The following is a 21,852-nucleotide window of genomic DNA, read 5'->3' as shown; positions in this document are numbered from 1 at the left end:
CAGTTACCTTTGCCTTCTTTGGTACAAGACCAATGGTGGCCATCTCGAAGCATGTGGGGACAGCAGACTGGGATAGGGTGGGATTGAATACGTCCGTAAACACACCAGCCAGCTGGTCTGCGCATGCTCTGAGGACACGGCTAGGGATGCCTTCTGGGCGATGAGGATATATGTTGTCTCATACGTGCTAGTTGGGTAACCATGGTGATATCAGTGTAGGGGTTGCTATCGAGAAACCAGTTTTTGGTAGGATGATGTTGTGAAGCAAATCTATAAATAGAGTTGGAGGTACTGCAAGGTCAACAATGTCAACTATCAATTGGCTGCAGGCCATAATGATTAACCAACTGACATCTGTTCCTTCTCTGGCATTTACCAATCACATTGGAGTAGAGTGAAGATTACTGACTTTATATCACAGGCACAATACTAAACAAATAAGAACATGAAAATAGTGCTTGTTTCTATATGTGGTGACCTGGGCTGCATACGTGTGCTGGGTGTTTACTTGTGTGTGTGTGTGTGTGTGTGTGTGTGTGTGTGTGTGTGTGTGTGTGTGTGTGTGTGTGTGTGTGTGTGTGTGTGTGTGTGTGTGTGTGTGTGTGTGTGTGTGTGTGTGTGTGTGTGTGTGTGTGTGTGTGAACATACATGTGATTTTGCACACATGTGTTTATGCATGTATGTGTAAACATGCATGTGGATGCATGTGTGAATGTATGTGTACAGGTGTGTGTGATTTACACCTTCCTTACCCATTCCTTACCCCCCCTCTCTTTACTCTTCCTCCATCCTCCCATCCTAGACTAATCGTCAGCAAGAAGGAGCGTCGCCTGGTCAAGGGATCGGGCTTCCACCTGGACCTGCTGCTCATTGTCACGCTGGGCGCCATGTGCCCTCTGTTAGGCCTGCCCTGGCTCACAGCCGCCACTGTGCGCTCGGTTACGCATGTCAACGCCCTTACTGTCATGAGCAAGGCCACAGCGCCTGGCGAGAAGCCTATGATCCAGGAGGTGAAGGAGCAGCGGGTGACGGGCCTGGTAGTTGCCGTGCTCGTGGGTGAGGAGGATGCTGTTTTTCTGGAAAGGATTGGATGTAGGCCCTGGTGTGATGTGAAGAAAGGTGGCATTGATCAAAATCAATTCAAATGTACTTATAAAGCCCTTTTTACATCAGCAGATGTATGGCTATGAAAAACTCCCTATGAAGGCAGGAACCTAGGAAGAAACCTAGAAGGGAACCAGGCTCTGAGGGGTGGCTAGTCCTCTTCTTGCTGTGCCGGGTGGAGATTATAAGAGTACATGGCCATTAAGGCCAGATCGTTTTTCAAGATGTTCAAACGTTCATAAATGACCAATAGGGTCAAATAATAATCACAGTTGTTGTAGAGGGTGAAACAGGTCAGCATCTCAGAACTAAATGTCAGTTGGCTTTTCATAGCCAAGCATTCAGAGGTCGAGACAGCAGGTGCGGTAGAGAGAGAGAAATAGAGAGAGAGGGTCGAAAATAGCAGGCCTGGGACAAGATAGCACGTCTGGTGAACAGGTTAAGGTTCCATAGCCACAGGCAAAACAGCAAAAACTGGATCAGCAGCACAACCAAGTGGACTGGGGACAGCCAGGAGCCATCATGCCAGGTTGTCCTGAGGCATGGTCATAGGGCTCAAGTCCTCTGACAGATACAGACAGAGAGATGGGAGAATTAGAGATAGCATACTTAAGTTCACACAGGACACCAGATGAGACAGGAAGAATTCATGAGATAGGACAGACTCACCCTTGCCTCCCAGCACATAAGACTATTACAGCATAGATACTGAAGGCTGAGACTTGGGGGGTCGGGGGACACTGTGGCCCTGTCCGACGATACCCCCAGACAGGGCCAACCAGGCAGGATATAACCCTACCCACTTAGCCAAAGCACAGTCCCACACCACTAGAGGGATATCAATAGACCACCAACTTACTACCCTGAGACAAGGCTGAGTATAGCCCACTAACATCTTCTCCACCACACAAGCCCGAAGGGCTGCAAAACCAGACAGGATGATTACGTCAGTGACTCAACCCACTCAAGTCGAGTATAGCGAAAAAAGCGTGGCACGACATGGCGCACTCCTCCTAGGGATGCCATGGAAAACCACTAGTAAACCAGTGACTTAGCCCCTATAATAGGGTCAGAGGGAGAGAATCCCAGTGAAGAAAGGGGAGCCGGCCAGGCAGAGACAGCAAGGGCGGTTCGTCACTCCAGTCCATTGGTTGCACCCCTTGGTCAGACTAAACTCAATCATAGGACCTATTGAAGAGATGAGTCTTCAGTAAAGACATAATGGTCAAGACCGAGTCTGTCTCACACGGATAGGCAGACCATTCAATTAACATGTAGCTCTATAGGAGAAAGCCCAGCCTTCCCCGTGGCTTTTTGCCATCTACGTAACCCTCCCACACACACACTATACGATACATTTATTAAATATAAGAATTAGTGTAAGTTTGTCACAACCTGGCTCGCGGGAAGTGACAAAGAAATCTTATAGGACCAGGCCACAAATAATAATAATCAATCATTTTGCTCTTTACTTAGACACCTTACATATAAAACCTTATTTGTTCATTAAAAAATGTGTTAATGAGACACATAACTCTGCTGTGTTGGGTTGTATTGGAGAGTCTCAGACTTTTTCCACACACAGTCTGTGCCTGTATTTAGTTTTCATGCTAGTGAGGGCCGAGAATCCTGTCATACATAGGTATGTGGTTGCAAAGGGCATCCGTGTCTTAACAGCGTGATTTGCCAAGGCAGGATACTCTGAGAGCAGTCCAATCCAGAAATCTGGCAGTGGCTTCTGATTCAATTCATTTTTTCACAGAACCACCTGTTGTAAGATATCGGTAAGTGGACTGGAGGCAGGACATCAAATCAAATGTATTTATATAGCCCTTCGTACATCAGCTGATATATCAAAGTGCTGTACAGAAACCCAGCCTAAAACCCCAAACAGCAAGCAATGCAGTTGTAGAAGCACGGTGGCTAGGAAAAACTCCATAGAAAGGCCAAAAACCTAGGAAGAAACCTAGAGAGGAACCAGGCTATGTGGGGTGGCCAGTCCTCTTCTGGCTCTGCCGGGTGGAGATTATAACAGAACATGGCCAAGATGTTCAAATGTTCATAAATGACCAGCATGGACATGAAAGGGATAACGAATCCAGTTATTTGTATCATCCGAGTTGGGAAAGTACCTGCGTAATTGCGCACACAACTCTCTTAGGTGCTTCGCTATATCACATTTGACATTGTCCATAACCTTGGGTTCATTTGCACACAAAAAAACATACAACGATGGAAAGACCTGTGTGTGGTCCTTGTTAATGCAGACAGAGAAGAGCTCCAACTTCGTAATCATACCCTCAATTTTTTCCCGCACATTGAATATAGTTGCGGAGAGTCCCTGTAATCCTAGATTCAGATCATTCAGGTGAGAAAAAACATCACCCAGATAGGCCAGTCGTGTGAGAAACACGTCATCATGCAAGCGGTCAGACAAGTGAAAAATGTGGTCAGTCAAGAAAACTTTAAGCTCGTCCCTTAATAAATAAAAAAAACAGTTTCAATACTTTGCCTCTTAATAACGAGCACAAAAGTGTTACATGGTCGCTGCCCATATCATTGCGTAGTGCAGAAAATACACGAGAGTTCACAGGCCTTGCTTTAGCAAAGTTAACCATTTTCACTAGTGTCCAAAACGTATTTCAAGCTGTCAGGCATTCCCTTGGCAGCAAGAGTCTCTCGGTGAATGCTGCAGTGTACCCAAGTTGCATCGGGAGCAACTGCTTGCACGCGCATTACTAGTCCACCATGTCTCCCTGTCATGGCTTTTGTGCCATCAGTACCAACACATATTGACCACCAATGTCCATTTTATGTCACAAAGCTGTCCAGTACTTAAAAATATCCTCTCCTATTGTCCTGGTTTCCAGCGGTTTGCAGAAGAGGATGTCTTCCTTAATTGTCCCCCCCATAAACGTAACGGACATATACCAGGAGCTGTGCCAGGCCCACAACGTCTGTTGACTCATCCAGCTGTAATGCATAGAATTCACTGGCTTGCATGCAAAGCAGTAATTGTTTCAAAACATCTCCTGCCATGTCACTGATGCGTTGTGAAACAGTGTTGTTTGATGAAGATATTGTCTGTATAGTTTTTGTTGGCCTTTTACCCCAGCATTGTCCCAAACATATCCTCGGCAGCAGGAAGAATTAAGTCCTCCACAAATATATATATATATTTTTATTTGGCGTACCCCCGACGGCATTACCCCAGTTTGGGAATACCTGGTGTAGACCAATTAGGGTTTTCAATCTCTCCAAAAGAATGTTGTGCCTGATGGTGTCAAAAGCGGAACTAAGGTCTAGGAGCCCAAGGACAGATGCAGAGCCTTGGTTTGACGCCATTAAAAGGTCATTTACCACTTTCACAAGTGCAGTCTCAAACCAAACTGGAGCGTTTCGTATACATTATTTGTCTTCGGGACGGCAGTAGCTTTTTCTAACATTTTTAAGGGGATTGGGTGGTTTGGCTTTTTCAGGAGAGTCTTTATTACTGCCACTTTTTGTGAGTTTGGGACACATATGGAGGATAGGGAGCTGTTTATTATGTTCAACATAGGAGGGCCAAAGCACAGGACGTAGCTCTTTCAGTTGTTTAGTTGTAATAGTGTCCAGTAGGCAGCTGGAAGGTTTAGAGGCCATGACTATATTTGTGAATGTGTCAAGAGATACAGGATTAAAAAACTTGAGTGTCTCCATTGATCTTTGGTCCTGGCAGTTCTGTGCAGACTGTGAACAGTTTTGGAGAAATATGTAGATTCAAAGAGGAGTCTGTAATTTGCTTTCTAATGATCATGATCTTTTCATCAAAGAAGTTCATGAATTCATCACTGCTGACGTGAAGGCCATCCTCTCCTTGGGGAATGAAGATTTTTAGTTAGCTTTGTGAAAGTATCAAAAAAATGCTTTTGATTGTTTTTATTCTTCTCAATTAGGTTGGAAAAATATGCTAATCGTGCAGCAGTGAAGTCTCTACGATATTGCACAGTACTGTATTTCCAAGATAGTCGGAAGTCTTACAGTTTGGTGGAGCGCCATTACCATTCCAATTTTCTGGAATCAAATTTATTTATAAAGCCCTTCTTTCATCAGCTGATGTCACAAAGTGCTGTCCAGAAACCCAGCCAAAAAAAACAAACAGCAAGCAATGCAAGTGTAGAAGCTTGGTGGCTTGGAAAAACTCCATAGGAGGCCAGAACCTAGGAAGAAACCTAGATGAACCAGACTATGAGGGGTGGCCAGTCCTCTTCTGGCTGTGCCGGGTGGAGATTATAACAGAACATGGCCAAGATGTTCAAATGTTCATAGATGACCAGCATGGTCAGATAATAATAATCTCAGTGGTTGTAGAGGGTGCAACAGTGTCAGCACCTCAAGAGAAAATGTCAGTTGACTATTTTATAGCTGATCATTCAGAGTATCTCTACCGCTCCTGCTGTCTCTAGAGAATTGAAAACAGCAGGTCTGGGACAGGTAGCACGTCCAGTGAACAGATGAGGGTTCCATAGCCGCAGGCAGAACAGTTGAAACTGGAGCAACAGCACGACCAGGTGGACTGGGGGCAGCAAGGAGACATCAGGCCAGATAGTCCTGAGGCATGGTCCTAGGGCTCAGGTCCTCAAAGAGAGAATTTTAAAAAAGAGAGAATTTGAGAGAGCATACTTAAATTCACACAGGACACCGGATAAGACAGGAGAAATACTCCAGATACACCAGACTGACCCTATCCCCCGACACATAAACTATGGCAGCATAAAAACTGGAGGCTGAGACAGGAGGGATCAGAAGACATTGTGGCCCTGTCCGAGGAAGCTTGCTTTCAGGGTTCGGGTATTTTTTTTTATACCAGGGAGCTAATTTCTTGTGACAAATATTTGTTGTTTTTAAAAGGTGTGACTGCATCTAGGGTAATACGTAAGGTTAAATTTAGGTTAGGTGGTTAAAGGCTCCTAAATCATTTGGTAGTGGGTTTGTGGACTTTTCCATATTAAAGTCACCAAAAATGTGAATATTATCTGCAATGAATACATGGTCCGATAGGAATTCAGGGAACTCAGTGAGGAACGCTGTATATGGGCCAGTAATCCTGTAAAAGGTGACTGCATAGATGTTATGACTAGAAACTCAAAAGACGAAGATGCAGTCATTTTTTAAATTGTTTTAATTGACATTTGTTGTCGTAAATGTTAGCAACGCCTCCGCCTTTGCGGGATGCATGGGGGATATGGTCACTAGTGTATCCCAGAGTATCTTGTAAGGTGTGCTGTACTGTTGCACTCAGAAATTTAACATGGATAGCAAACTAAGAAATAGGAAAATAAATAGTCAATGGTTGATAGGGACTATGTTCTAATACCAGTGGTGTAGTTTATCTGTGTATATAGCGTTCTCTGTGGTTAAACCTGCAGTGGCTTGCGAAAGTATTCACACCCCTTGGCATTTTTCCTATTTTGTTGCCTTACAACCTGGAATTAAAATATATTTTTGGGGGGTTTGTATCATTTGATTTACACAACATGCCTACCACTTTGAAGATGCAAAATATGTTTTATTGTGAAACAAACAAGAAATAACACAAAAAAACAGAGAACTTGAGTGTGCATAACTATTCAACCCCCCCCTGAAGTCAATTTCAGATATTATTTATATCCCAACCCTGATCTCTACTTCTCCACAACTGTTTGGAGAGCCCCTTGGTCTTCATGGTGCCGCTTGCTTGGTGGTGCCCCTTGTTTAGTGGTGTTGCAGACTCTGGGGCCTTTCAGAACAGGTTATATGTTGAGATCATGTGACAGATCATTTGACACTTAGATTGCACACAGGTTTACTAATTATGTGAGGTAATTGGTTGCACCAGATCTTATTTAGGGGCTTCATAGCAAAGGGGTTGAATACATATGTACACACCACTTTATCATTTTTTGAAACAAGTCATTTTTTTCATTTCACTTCACCAATTTGGACTATTGTGTATGTCCATTACATGAAATCAAAACAAAAAATCAATTTAAATTACAGGTTGTTATGCAACAAAATAGGAACAACACCAAGGGGAATGAATGTGTTTGCAAGGTACTGTAACAGACGTTCTTGAATGGTGTTACACCAGAACTATTTACTCGTGGACAGACTACTTCAATATAACCAGATTTGAGTTCCGGGTTAACCGAGATTACTGCTGAACTGGCTCAATCGATCTGAATTCAACCAACCTACAGATCCCCATGCGACCTGGATCTCACACATTTGACCTTTCACCTTTGACTTGTGTTTTCCTAAGGCATGTCTATCGTGATGACGGACGTGCTCCGTAACATCCCACTGGCCGTGCTGTTCGGGATCTTCCTCTACATGGGCGTCACGTCGATCACTGGCATCCAGCTCTACGAGCGCATCACACTCATGTTCACGCCCGCCAAGCACCACCCCGACCACATATATGTGACCAAGGTGAGCCCAATAGCAGAATACGATGGAGAGTCTACTCAACCTCTGTTTTTGTTATAGATTTGTCCCCAATCTATTTTGGTATCCTGCTTTTGCATGTTTGTGAGTTTATTTGTGCATGATGTCGGACTTGAGTGGGATTGTGTGTGTGGACTTACTTTGCAATCAAATGATAAAGTTGACCATAGACATTGATCTAATGTCGGTATTGCAATAGGTATGTTTTTGATCCGTGTCTAGTCAGGTGCAGGCTGTCAATGTTAGTGAAAGACAGAAGGGGATCCACCCACTAGATGGAGCTCAATCCATCTAATTCTATTTTTTTTTTACCTTTATTAAACGAGGCAAGCCAGTTAAGAACAAATTCTTATTTACAATGACAGCCTATCAGGGAACAGTGGGTTAACTGCCTTGTTCAGGGGCAGAATGACAGATTCTTACCTTGTCAGCTCAGGGATTTGATCCAGCAACCTTTTGGTTACTAGCCCAACACTCTAACCACTAGGCTACCTGCTGCCCCGCTATATAATCATTTCCATAGGCATTCCATAGGCAGGGTAGCAAATCTTAACTTAACTTACTAGTGTACAAAAAACTTTAGGAACACCTGCTCTTTTCATGACAAAGACTGACCAGGTAAATCCAGGTGAAAGATATGATCCTTTATTGATGTCACTTGTTAAATCCACTTCAATCAGTGTAGATGAAGGGAAGGAGGCAGGTTAATTAAAGAAGGATTTTTAAGCCTTGAGGCAATTGAGACATGGATTGTACATATGTGCCATTCAGAGGTTGAATTGGCAAGACAAAATATTTGTCCCAATGAACGGAGTATGGTAGTAGGTGCCATACGCCCTGGTTTGAGTGTGTCATGAACCACAACTCTGCTGGGTTTTTCACAATCAACAGTTTCCTGTGTGTATGAAGAATGGTCCGCCACACAAAGGACATCCAGACAAATTGACACAATTTTGAGAAGCATTGGAGTCCACATGGGCCAGCATCCCTGTGGAATGCTTTCGACACCTTGTAGTGTCCATGCCCAGACGAATGTGTTCCTAATGTTTTGTACACTCAGTGCCTGTCTGTCTCATCTCTATGAACAGTATGTGTTAATTGTCCTGCCCAGATCATTATTCCTAAACAAATTAATATAAAATATGAATTGAATTTATTTAAATTATGGGTAAGGCTGTACTTAAAGTCTGCAGGTATGATTCATTGTAAGACTTGTCATAAGCATAAGCAGTATAACCCCATTTACATGTTTGTGTGTGCGTGGGCCACAGGTGAAGACGTGGCGTATGAACATGTTCACCATCATCCAGCTGGCCTGCATTGTGCTACTGTGGGTGGTCAAGTCGACCGTGGCCTCACTCGCCTTCCCCTTCATCCTCATCATGACCGTGCCGCTCCGCCGCCTCATCCTCTCCCGGATCTTTGAGGAGCGTGAGCTTCAGGCGGTAGGTGGACATTCCTGGAATGACCTGAATTCAGGCACAATCATCTGGTCCAGGCAACATTGGGTCACACGTTACAAATAATAACACTGATGTCCTGTGTTCACAAGGGGATTTCTGTTTATTTGTGAAATGTGCATGCTACACAGTTAACAATACATTTGTAAAATGTTTATCTCCTCCAAGTCAAGTCTCTAAACCACATGATCTTAACGAAAACAGGACGCACGGGTCCTGGAGAACGGATTTGATCAAAACACAGAGTGTGTGTGTGTGTGTGTGTGTGTGTGTGTGTGTGTGTGTGTGTGTGTGTGTGTGTGTGTGTGTGTGTGTGTGTGTGTGTGTGTGTGTGTGTGTGTGTGTGTGTGTGTGTGTGTGTGTGTGTGTGTGTGTGTGTGTGTGTGTGTGTGTGTGACAATGACAGAATTGTGGGTTAGATTCCTGGGACCAGCCACGTGTAAAATGTATGCACGCATGACTGTAAATCGCTTTGGATTCAAATGTCTGCTAAATGCCTATTCTTCTACTATTGTTTCACTATATTGGCCAAAGCATCAAGACACTATGAATGAGGATTCTGATGACATCCCAACATCTCTCGCTCTTACAGCTCGACGGGGAAAATGAGGACTCCCCCAACTTTGACGAGGATGGTCGGGACGAGTATAATGAGATTCACATGCTTGTGTAGACACGTCACACGGGTAGGCCCAATCGGCTCTCTCCATCTTCCAAGGCTCTCTCCATCTTCCAATCACGAGCATGTTTCTTATTACGTCTGGGAGCTGTGTCTTGAAAACACTCAGATGACGGTAGGATTTTCGTCCATCAGAGAAACATTATGTGTGTATATATACTGTATATACATATATTATATTCAAATTCTGCTGTACTTTGATCTAAAAATGATGTAAAGGAATAACCCCACTGTTATAATTTGTTTCTGGTTTTCCTGCTGCAACAGTTTTTCCTCTCAAAGAGGTCAGTAGCTCTGCTGCCCTACTGTTGCTGAGCGTGTCAGGAATCCTCAAGTGCGTGACATGGACATTGCACTTTTTAAACACAGACCAATAGTTCATAAACACTCGTCCCCACTCAAACCCTGGACATGGGTTCTTCCTCTTACTTTTAACGGTCAAGCTCTCTACAGGTTCCGGGCGTAAGTGCAATGACAACAACCCCAAGTACTCCAGTAGGTTGGTTTTCCCTCCCAGTGTTGGAGTCCCATTTATTTGGGGCACCGGTGGAATGAACACTGGTTGTATGACAGCCACACTGGTTTCACTGGGAGCCAATACTCCACTGCCCTCCTCAGCATAACTGCCTTTTTACCCTTCTTCGTACTGTAGCCATTACCAGTGGAATTCAATGACCACGTTAACCAAACAGGAAGTTCGGCATTATTTTCACTGTGTGCACTCCCTTTAGTTGTGTGCTCCTCACAGGATACGTTCACTTTTGACCTTTGTGATTCACCTGCACCGACACACCAGTTCCCTGGTCCAATAACAGGAGAAGATGCATTCGTTGATCCCCTCTGAATGCAGTTCTCCCTGAAACGAAGATACAGTACATGAGGATTACGTGTGTTTTGGAGAGATGTTACTTTATAAGGTATATTCTGCCCAACAGGCCAATCCAATGATTGTGGATGCATACAAGTAAACGCATGGAGATCTGCTGACCTTGAACATGTTTAAATTTTTCTTTAGTATTTTTGTGACCTTACCGAATTAAATGTTATCCTACCTATTTACTTTAGTTTGTTGTTAGTTGCCAAAATTACATGAAGCGATATTGACATATGGGATGCATTCTAAATGCCTGTTAGTTGGAGGAATTTGCAATTATTAACATTATTCAAAACCTTTGTCAAAGTCACTGGAATTATACCACAGGTATCAAAATCACTGTGTAGCACCACTGTCATTGTGTACTTCCATGTTCTGTAGGCAACTGTTGGATGTGAAGGGTACTATAGCATAAGGTAAAACTATTTGCTTTACAAAGGTTAGATCATTGATCATTGGTTTTGTGTCCCTGTTGTGTACACAAACCATTCAAGGAAATATTTAAAATTATACACACAGGTGGTTCAGAAGTGATTATATACAACTTGGCATGTGTTTAACATGTACATTTAACATAACATTTAGCCTAGTGGTTAGAGCGTTGGACTAGTAACCGGAAGGTTGTTCAAACCCCCGAGCTGACAAGGTACAAATCTGTCGTTCTGCCCCTGAACAGGCAGTTAACCCACTGTTCCCAGGCCGTCATTGAAAATAAGAATATGTTCTTAACTGACTTGCCTGGTTAAATAAAGGTAAAATTAAAATTAAATGTACAGTGATTGGAATGGACTCTTTTTCCAAAGGTTCAAGTTTCTACCCCACACAGAATGTTTGTCTGTTTAAAATGGACTATGTTATCATGAACAGTGCAGCAGAACCATAGGTTTAAATTGATACACGTGAAGTGGAGACCATGTTTCAAATATTGAAGCATCTGCTGAATTTGACGAAATGATGCATTGTATAATATGATACTGCTGTTTTTTTTTAAATAGACCCCACTAGAGAATTGTAACATCACATGTCTTATTGACTCTTGTCGTACAAACACTACACTCTTAGAAAAAAAGGTTCTAAAAAGGTTATTTGCGGAGGGATAGGGTTCTACCAAGAAACGTTTTGATCTGAAGATCCCTTTTTGGAAGACAAGGGTTCTTTGTAAGGGAAAGGGTTCTACCTAGAACCTTTAACATTCTAAGAACCGTTTTTGGAGGAAAGAGTTCTTTGATAATTCTTTAGACGGCAATAAGGATTCTTTGGAAGGCAAGGGTTCTTCATAGAACCATATATCATACAGTATTTCCCAGCATGCTCTAGGTAGAACCATATACAGGGAGTTCGATAACGAACACTATATAAAAGATTCAAGATAGAACCCTCTGCAAAGGGTTCCCCCCCTATGGGGACAATCCGAAGAACCCTACAAGGTACTACTATTTAGCAGCTTTTTTCCCTAAGAGTGTAGATACTGGAATTGCAATGGCATGTTGTGTATGGACAACCTACTTAGCCCCTACCGTGTGAGACGTATTGAATGTACAGGCCTATATAGTAAGTTTCCAGGGATGTTGTTTTGATAGTCTCTACTTTGTCTGCACTGTCTCTTCCGCTGCTCTGTTAAACTGGAGGTATGCTAGCGTCAACTTGGCTTCTGAAGGAAGGACTTAAGTCAATAGAATCTCAGACCAAAGTGGCCGTGCTTTACTCTGGGTTTGGCTTAATAGACAGCTACTGGCATTGAATTTGGCATGTCAAAGGCAAAAGGTATCACAGTTACCATGGCGTCAGACATGAAAATGGGAAGAGGGCAAGGGGAGAAAGCTTCCCCCTCACTTGATGTGAAGGAAAAACGGGGAAAGGTCTTTGTTTGAGAACACGGGCTTGCTGGTGTGTTGAGGGCTACCAGAGATCCCCGTGGCCCTGTGGTGGATATGCCTACACTCAGTAAAACAATCACTCAGTCACTGGGAAAAAAATAAAGATTTGGAAGAGTGGTTATTATTCAAGATAATAAAAAGGTATAGTGTAGCCACTTTCTTCTGTTCTGTCTGGATTCCTCAAGATTTGGAGCAGGGACATGAAAAGAAAATAGTTCTAGGCCCATGAAAAAGGCCTGGCATGTTAGATGTTGGGAATCCACAATGTTTCGTCGCCTGATACCTCCATGCTAGCACAGACCAGACCACCCACCCAAAATCTAGGAATATAGCGTTATGTTTTAGCCGCTGCTACTTACCCGTCTCTCACTTGAAGTCTCTGGGACCTTTTTTTTCTTCATTTGATTGGATGACTAGGCCATTTGTGAAGGCGTTAAGAAGTACTGTAGACAATCAGAAATGTATGCAATTAGATTACCTGTATATCTTTTATGTATCTACCTTCATAAGTAATAAGATAGCACTGCTAACCCTGTGGCAACATCCTATTGTATGTCCAGTTTTTTATTTGTTTATTAATGGGTCATTCCCAGCTTGTCCTACAAGTTTGCACCATGTAATGAATATAAAGTTATAAAGGTGAAGGTCCCCTTTAAAGGGATAGTTCAAGATTTTGACAATGAAGCTACGAGCTAGTTCTCTCAATGCTAACTAGAATTAACACAATGACACAAGCACCAGTCATTGTGCTAATGCTAGTTAGCTTTGACTCGCAAACTACCTTCCTGCATACTGTACGCAGAGACATAAAAATGGTATCCACTAGTTCATCAGACTCTGGGGAAGTAGATAACAGGTTTATTGTTAGGTAGGTGAATGTGGCATTTAAAGGAATTTCTGCAACTCACTTGTAATGAAGGACAATGTTTTTAGTGTCACTCTTAAGAAGGTGAGTATGGTTTATACATGCTATACCTGAGTTAATCATCCTGAAGCCATGTCACACACAAATATAGTGACACACGTACACACACACACACACACAAAGATAAGTCTTTCTGCTCTGAAAACGATACCTATTGAAGTGGGGTTTGTCTGTCTGAGAAAAAAAAGTATGTGAGTTAATTTTATGATAAATTATGAATTACTTTAGCATTAGCAATACTGAAAGATATTTATGTTATGTGGATACTTGAATAGCGATTCAGCCTGTTATTATTGTAAAGAGGTTTTCAAACTACTGTAAAACAAATTGTTATTTTTTTGTCTGAAAATAAATATTTGTGTTTCAAATAAATCTATCACATTTTTATTCAATACTTATTTAAGAACATAACAGGGTATTACAATACTTTAAGTACCATTATTCAACATACAATATATGGGTGTACAAAAATGTGTGTTTCTAAATGTTAAACAGATATCCAACTTTCTGTTGGCTACGTCTAGTGTGTCTCAAGTGAAAGTGTATTTTGTGTGTGTGTGTGCATTTGTAAGATTTGTCCACCAAGAGGGTTGGCTCTCAGAGTCCAGTGGTTGTGGTGATGTGGACACACAGCAGGGGGAGGAGCAGAATGGTGATGATACAAGGCAGAATCAGCAACATCAGGACAGCGAAAGCTGGGTCCTCCACACGCGAGCAGAGTGAGAAGAACATCTGGTGCACCTCTAGGAAGATGTCATCCTTCAGTGAAGGCTCCACACACCTGGTACTGGTGGCTACTTGTTCCACACAGTGCTTCAAAATGATGTAGGAGCTGATGGTGAAAAGCGGAAAAAACGTAATGTTCCATTTCCTTATTTCTCTCCTGAAGTGGGCATTCACTCACTCCATTCCTTTTAGTGGGGAGTGAACAAGTGCACACTTCAGGAAGAAAGGGGAGAGAAATGGGCAGGAGCCACTGTCAAAACAGACTAATAAAAGTAGCATGTACTAAACAGCCTGGACTACTGTGAACCAATCGCTCAAATTTCAGGGTGTAACCGGTTGATCTGTTACCCGTGTTAAAGAGACACCACCCAAACACACCATTTAGTTCTCCAGGGTTTGGGCCCTGCAGGCGATGTCAACAGTAATATATGAATTATTACAGTGTAATTAATGGGCTAGCACTACATCTTCGCTCTGAACAAACATGTGATGTCGGAGAAACACGAGTGGAGCAGTGTGGCTAGACATGTACACTAGGCTACCACCCCAAAACATTCAATCAGCTCTAACGTGAAGTTACACAAAAAACACCCTGGAGACAGGAAAGGTCTGACTCTTCCCATGACTAAAGGTCGTATCTTTAGCGATATAGCCATTCAAAATGGTCATACGCGGCTATACTTAGCCCTTTCCTCTGTTCTCACTCATCAGCCAGGGGATGTGAGCTCAGGGCCCCCCCCCCCCTCAATACAAAATACAATAGGCAGGAAGGCTAGAGGCAGGTCAGGCTGTACACCAAACCCCTCTGTCGTAGGGGTACACACACGCACCCTTTAAAGGTGGGCCAGGGACATCTGTGCTGATAGTTGCTAGCTTCCATGCTCTGGTTGAAGTTTGGGAGGCAGTAACCATGCACGTAGTGGTCGAACGTCAGCCTGTTGCACTGTGCAACGTAGCCACCCTCGCTAAGCCCTAGAAAAAAAACAAGAGTTGGTGAAAAGTAAACACATCGTGACAGCAGACCCGTTTATCCCAACTCCCAATCTATTACAAAATAAGAGTAAAAAACATCAACCATTCGATAGAACTGTAGATTTTCGGCAGTGGGTTGGTGATTTCATGTCTGTTAAGGATGTGTCAACAAAACATTATTTTTCATATAAATCCCAGACCATTACGGAGCGAGGGAGGAGGCGGTGAAATATTCCACAGTCTCGCATGTCTTTTTTAGTACTACTGAATCAGCCTTTTTAGGTAGTATAAAAACTGACAGCGAAACAACTGTTGGACCACAAAGCTCTTGTATTTGGAATAGGACAGTTCGGAGATATACAGTGGCTTGCGAAAGTATTCACCCCCCTTGGCATATTCCCTATTTTGTTGCCTTTTGTATCATTTGATTTACACAACATGCCTACCACTTTGAAGATGCAAAACATTTTTTATTATGTATCAAACAAGAAATAAGACCAAAAAAAACAGAACTTGAGCGTGCATAACTATTCACCTCCCAAAAGTCAATACTTTGTAGAGCCACCTTTTGCAGCAATTACAGCTGCAAGTTTCTTGGAGTATGTCTCTATAAGCTTGGCACATCTAGCCACTGGGATTTTTGCCCATTCTTCAAGGCAAAACTGCTCCAGCTCCTTCAAGTTGGATGGGTTCCGCTGGTGTACAGCAATATTTAAGTCATACCACCGATTCTCAATTGGATTGAGGTCTGGGCTTTGACTAGGCCATTCCAAGACATTTAAATGTTTCCCCGAGTGTTGCTTTAACAGTATGCTTAGGGTCATTGTCCTGCTGGAAGGTGAACCTTCGTCGCAGTCTAAAATCTATGGAAGACTGAAACTGTTTTCCCTCAAGAATTTCCCTGTATTTAGTGCCAACCACTATTCCTTCAATTCTGACCAGTTTCCCAGTCCCTGCCGATGAAAAACATCCCCACAGCATGATACTGCCACCACCATGCTTCACTTTGGGGATGTTGTTCTCGAGGTGATGACAGGTGTTGTGTTTGCACCAAACATAGCTTTTTCCTTGATGACCAAAAAGCTCAATTTTAGTCTCATCTGATCAGAGTACCTTCTTCCATATGTTTGGGGAGTCTCCCACATGCCTTTTGGCGAACACCAAACGTGTTTGCTTATTTATTTCTTTAAGCAATGGCATTTTCTGGCCACTCTTCCATAAAGCTCAGCTCTGTGGAGTGTACTGCTTAAAGTGGTCCTATGGACAAATACTCCAATCTCCGCTGTGGGACTTTGCAGCTTTTTCAGCGTTATCTTTGGTCTCTTTGTTTCCTCTCTGATTAATCCCCTCCTTGTCTGGTCCCTGAGTTTTGGTGGGCTGCCCTGTCTTGGCAGGTTTGTTGTGGTGCCATATTCTTTCCATTTTTTGGGATGTTCAAAGTTTCTGATATTTTTTTATAACCCAACACCGATCTGTACCTTTCCACAACTTTGTCCCTGACCTGTTTGGAGAGCTCCTTGGTCTTCATGGTGTCGCGTGCTTGGTGGTGCCCCTTGTTTAGTGGTGTTGCAGACTCTGGGGCCTTTCAGAACAGGTGGATATATACTGAGATCATGTGATGCTTAGATTGCACACTGGTGGACTTTATTTAACTAATTATGTGACTTCTGAAGGTAATTGGTTGCACCAGATCTTATTTAGGGGCTTCATAGCAAAGGGGGTGAATACATATACACTCACTAATTTGACATTTTTACATTTTGTTTTGTTGAAACAAGTTATTGTTTCATTTCACGTCACCAATATGGACTATTTTGTGTATGTCCATTAAATGAAATCCAAATAAAAATCTATTTAAAATTACAGGTTGTAATGCAACAAAATTGGAAAATGTTTTTGCTGTAGCATGACAATTAGAGGACTAGACTGCTGTAGACATTGCTGGATAAAAATGTCCTCAAAAGGGCATTGAAAAGTAGGTTGGAGGACCAAGTGAAGCGAAGTAGTGTAATTGTTGCTCACGTGTTAAGGCCACGAGGATCACAATAAGGCAGGTCAAAATAGTCTGTCGATTCACCATCTGTCAGAAATAGATACTGTTCATAGTTAATCAAACAATGACAATTGAGTAATGGCAATACGTAATGTTTGCACCTGCAACTACCTATCAGGTGTGTAGATAGTGTGTCCTACTGAGTATCGTCACCATCAACATGTTGCTTCCCACCATTTGATCGTCTAGAATACAAGGCAAATGTAAAGTAAAGGCCTCAGGCCTCAGGCTGGCATCATTAAGACCACATGGTACACTAGCAATAGGGTTTGAAACCGGCTTATGCCAGAACCAGGCTACAGATAACTACATTAGAGTCTGGCAAATGCATGCCAGCAACTGCTTTTACACATAATTTTCCCTCAACTTGTGGCAGTTTGAAAAATTACTTATTAACCCATGTCCTGCCTTGCCAGACTATCACCTCACTTCGCCCTAGCATACTAGCATTCTTTCTGTTCAGATAAGTGACTCAAATGGATAATCGCTTGTCGTGTCATTTATTTCTATAAAAATAGATGACTGAAGAGGGACAGAGAACATCCGCTTATGTTCTGATATGATTGAAATATCAAGTTGCTTTGTATTGTTTGACACGAAACATTTGTATTTTTATCTCTAATAGCTGGTAAAAAAGTGAATGGCCAGCTGGTTACTGAATATTTTTTTAATTAATTAATGTATCTCTTGGGACATGGGAGTCACTGAAAACAGATGTGGAGAGGAATGCAGACAAATGTACCATCTAAATGTTCTAATGTACTGTTTGTGTCTACGTATACTGTCAAAACTGGTACAATGGTACAACCAGGATGGATTTGTCATTTAAAGCTAAAAGTTATACTGGGAGTTGTGAGTAGATTCACAAACACCAAACAATTAGTTAAAAAGTACAGCAATTGACTGCACTCAACCGATTTACTTAAGTAAAAGTAAAAAGTAATATATAAAGCTATATATATCATATTCTTTATATTAAGCAAACCAGATGGCACGATTTTCTAGTTTATTTTATTTATGAACAGACAGTGGCACACGCCAGCACTCATTTATAAACACACTATTTGTGTTTCGTGAATATGCCAGATCAGAGGCAGTAGGGATGACAATGTGTTATATTAATAGGTGTGTAAATTTGACAATATTGCTGTCCTGCCTGAGCATTCGAAATGTAATGAGTACTTTTGTTTGTCAGAGAAAATGTATGGTAGTGAAAGGTAAATATTTTCTTTAGGGATGTAGTGTAGTAAACTAAATACATATACACAACAACAAAATACTTAATTAGTACTTTCAAGTATTTTTACTTAAGTACTTTACACAACTGGATACATTTTTTATGTATTTATTTCACCTTTATTTAACATGGTCGGCTAGTTGAAAACAAGTTCTCATTTACAACTGCAACCTGGCCAAGATAAAGCAAAGCAGTTTGACACATAGAACAACACAGAGTTACACATGGAATAAACAAACATACAGTCAATAATACAGTAGAAAAAGTATATATACAGTGTGTGCAAATGAGGTAAGATAATACCTTGACTTATATCTGTAGATTAATTCATCTTCTGTTCCTGGAAGGTCACACGCAAAATCTGGAGCCCAGTCGGTCTCCTGTGAAGTAGAGTCGCTGCTGAAAACCAACTAACCAAGGAAACATTGTTTCATGGCTGAGGCGAATGAGAACCCCTTTAGGGATTCAGGGTCTTATCAGTCCGTGGGACTGGGAGTTGTGTTTATGCAATCTCCCAGCTCTAAACCACTGTCAGGCTGCTTCCTTTCCCATGCTTCTATACTTAAAACCCCATCCTCCGGCTATACCCAAGTGAAACGGACAAGCAGGCCTTACATTTTGGTATGTTAAAATATACAGTATATTAATGTTGGGGTGGGATGGAGGGCCTAGATGGGGGAAGAAGGGATGGGGAGAGAGGGTACAGGCTTGGTGATCCGCTCTCTACCCTTAACTAGCAACATGTATTGGGGTAACCGACACACACTGCACACCAGACAGAGACAGACAGTACACATACAGTGACCACAACACATCCCTATTGTAGGCACACAGAAGTGCATACAGACAGACAGAGATGCACACACATACACACACACACATACAGACAGCATCCAATTAAATAGTTTTGTTAAGCTGTAAATTGATGACCTAGTTCCACTAAAAAAGTCACCCTCCCCTCATGTCCATATTTTTTTGTTGTTTCAAGCATCGTATTACAGTTCTATATTACCTAAATAGATTGGACAGCAGGGAGAGGCAATAGATTTATCTGAGAGTAACACAGTGTTGAGTTTTCTCCCCCTACTGATATTTCCTGAGTAATTACATGCCATAAATCTGCTCCCAGACCTGCTCTTGACCCCTCGGTGTCTCCCGGCTAATAGCAAGCCACAAGACAATGGGTAGCATTGTTGTTGTGTGTCACGAGTAAAACCGTGTGAATTGTGACTTGATTTAAACTTGAACTACATTGTATATGGCCTAAATAAGCCCAAGATCTATCTGCAGTAGTGGATGAGGCAAAATAGACAGTAAATAGACAGTAGACAGTTTAATTCAATTTAGCGCTACAACCGCCACCATCATTGCATTACCTTTTTTATTGTCATTTGATTGTCTACGGTGAGATATATATTTCATGCACACACAGCATTAGGCAAGCTGTTTCTCTGCACATATACTACACTGACAGATATGGATGAAGTTCTGTTACGCACCCAAGAGTTGCTCCATCCTGATACTGGAAGGCGCCAAATGCAACCCAATCCTACAATCAAGCAAAAAAAGTTGACTTGTAATTATAAAGCCTTTTGGTAGTCAATATGCTCCAGAGAAGCCTTTAAAAAAAGGATTATAACTTAACCGTCTCGTTTATTTATAAACTGTCAATAATATATTTTTTGGTTTGATGCTGTGACTTATTAACCACTAAAAATGCTCATGTCCTACAACTTTTAAGACAACACTCAGTCGTTGTTTTTGATCGACTACTATAGCCAAAGGAGCAGTACTGCTATGTGAAGTAGCCACCTTTACTCACGAGCCTAATGTCTATGTCCGTGCCCGCCTGTCTCTTTCTTTACCTTCTAAAACACCGAATAGGGACGTAGTGCTGTGTAAACAGACAAGCTTGTAGATGTCCTGCAGACTGTGACACTCGCCTTGCAACACGTTGACAGGGCCCAGAGCTAGTGCAATAGGAGTGACTTGTTGCTGTCATACCCCTATGGCATTGCTTAGTGACAGCATGTTTAAGCCTATGGTTGCCAGAGTGAGGTTGACATATTTATGGCTTGTCAGCCACTAGCACAATAATATAGTACCCTCTGTAATGTAATGTATGTCAAATGTTATTCTTAAATCCCAAAAGGTAATGTGACCTGTTCAATAAACTATGAAGGATAAGTGTCCTAACAAGTTTGAAAAAAAAACACTGTTTAGGGTTGTATGGCTGTGCCAGTAGTTGTTTCCTAGGAGAGAGTGGTTGAACTTTTCCAAGTCTCTCTTGTTCTAAAAACATCTCGGGTCTCAGAACAATTGTTCCGGAATGCAGCACTCTGGGAATGTTCCCGAGATGGATTGAAGAATGGCAAGAGGCCTGGATTGCAGATCACAACTGTCCGAATGTTCTGATGAGCATCCAGCCCTACTATGGACACACACGGAGGCTAAGACACACAATCACACACATACTTACTTTTTTATTATTATTATATTTTTTTTTAAAGCCTAATGGCTGCTATTCATGAAGCCTTTAGACTTGGAGACCCCCACTTTCTCTACAATTAAACAAGCAATTAAAGCAAAGCTGGAAAATTTCACCCTCAAACCTTTCATCTCATCAGTCAAATGTTTTTGTTTTGGGTGTTAACTTTTGTCAAAACAGCGCCCTTCTCTTCACTCTGCTCCTTTCAATTAAACTCAAGAGTGAGCAATGGAAAGTTTGAACACCATTGTGCGGTGTTTCATGTGCCTCGACTAGACGACCACTTGACAGATGAATCTTTCAGGAGTCCTGTGAAAATACCTTTCAGCAACCCCCGTCATGTATTTTTCCCCTAAGTGCAAAATGTGATGATTCAATGATTTCGCTAATGCACATTCATCTCGAGCTGCTAAGCAACATACACATAATATAATAATAATCAATTAGCTACTTGTGAAATGTGCAGGAATGGTCATATGAAAACATTTCCATTTCACTTAGTTGTCTGCATAATATCGTTAGAGTCAGGGCAAACATACAGATGGCACAGGGTCCGCACTGAAAATACTTGTTTGTGAAAGTGAAAAACTGTGTTGTTTGGACAGTGTGTCTTATTGGTGTAATGGAAAATTTTGCCTCAGATAGGTGCTGCTAGACGGGAAAGCAGAAACCATGGATAACCTGTACACCTGCCTCAAGAGAGAGAGTGCCTCATTCTAGGACCATGTCCAACACTGCAAACACTCCTTCAATATGTACACTCTTCAGTCAGTCTTGTGTGCCCTGACCATGAAACGCCAGGATGAATCAACAGCTTGGAGCAGCTGTGGGTTCTCCTCTCTGAGGTTACAGAGGTGCCTGGTGGTGGTAGTCAGTGGATACAGAGGCTCAGACACAAAACACTGCATCACGTGGCTTCTCTCTTTCGTCGAACATCTGTGCACCTTGAAAGAGACCTTTAGCGAGAAAGTGATAGTCCCTCTCTGCAAAAA

At 42.1% G+C, this 21,852-nt stretch overlaps 2 protein-coding genes across 6 annotated transcripts in view; one reads left to right on the top strand and one right to left on the bottom strand.

Annotated features, from left to right (window-relative positions):
* Positions 1 to 10,124, top strand: part of LOC118386109 (anion exchange protein 3-like) — a 101,325-nt gene extending 91,201 nt beyond the window's left edge. For 4 of the 5 annotated variants that reach the window (XM_035773536.2, XM_035773538.2, XM_035773535.2 and 1 more), the window contains 5 exons: positions 803 to 1,056; positions 7,385 to 7,554; positions 8,841 to 9,014; positions 9,622 to 9,823; positions 9,976 to 10,124. In XM_035773536.2, the coding sequence (XP_035629429.2) occupies positions 803 to 1,056; positions 7,385 to 7,554; positions 8,841 to 9,014; positions 9,622 to 9,702 (679 nt within the window). In that variant the 3' untranslated portion in view covers positions 9,703 to 9,823; positions 9,976 to 10,124. Of the gene's footprint in view, positions 1 to 802; positions 1,057 to 7,384; positions 7,555 to 8,840; positions 9,015 to 9,621; positions 9,824 to 9,975 lie in introns of those variants that run through there. The other variant, XM_052522095.1, reaches the window with a different exon arrangement.
* Positions 10,125 to 13,730: 3,606 nt separating this feature from the next.
* LOC118386110 (uncharacterized) lies at positions 13,731 to 18,852 on the bottom strand. The gene is made up of 4 exons (XM_052522096.1): positions 18,676 to 18,852; positions 17,105 to 17,162; positions 14,941 to 15,082; positions 13,731 to 14,216 (listed from the first exon to the last, which is right to left on the bottom strand). Exons 2-4 carry the CDS (start codon positions 17,160 to 17,162, stop codon positions 13,982 to 13,984), a joined length of 435 nt encoding a protein of 144 aa, XP_052378056.1. The 5' UTR covers positions 18,676 to 18,852; the 3' UTR covers positions 13,731 to 13,981.
* Positions 18,853 to 21,852: the final 3,000 nt, after the last annotated feature.

Source organism: Oncorhynchus keta, chromosome 7 (assembly GCF_023373465.1).
Source record: "Oncorhynchus keta strain PuntledgeMale-10-30-2019 chromosome 7, Oket_V2, whole genome shotgun sequence".
In the NCBI taxonomy this organism is placed as follows: domain Eukaryota; kingdom Metazoa; phylum Chordata; class Actinopteri; order Salmoniformes; family Salmonidae; genus Oncorhynchus; species Oncorhynchus keta.
This window is presented reverse-complemented; position numbering and strand designations above follow the sequence as displayed.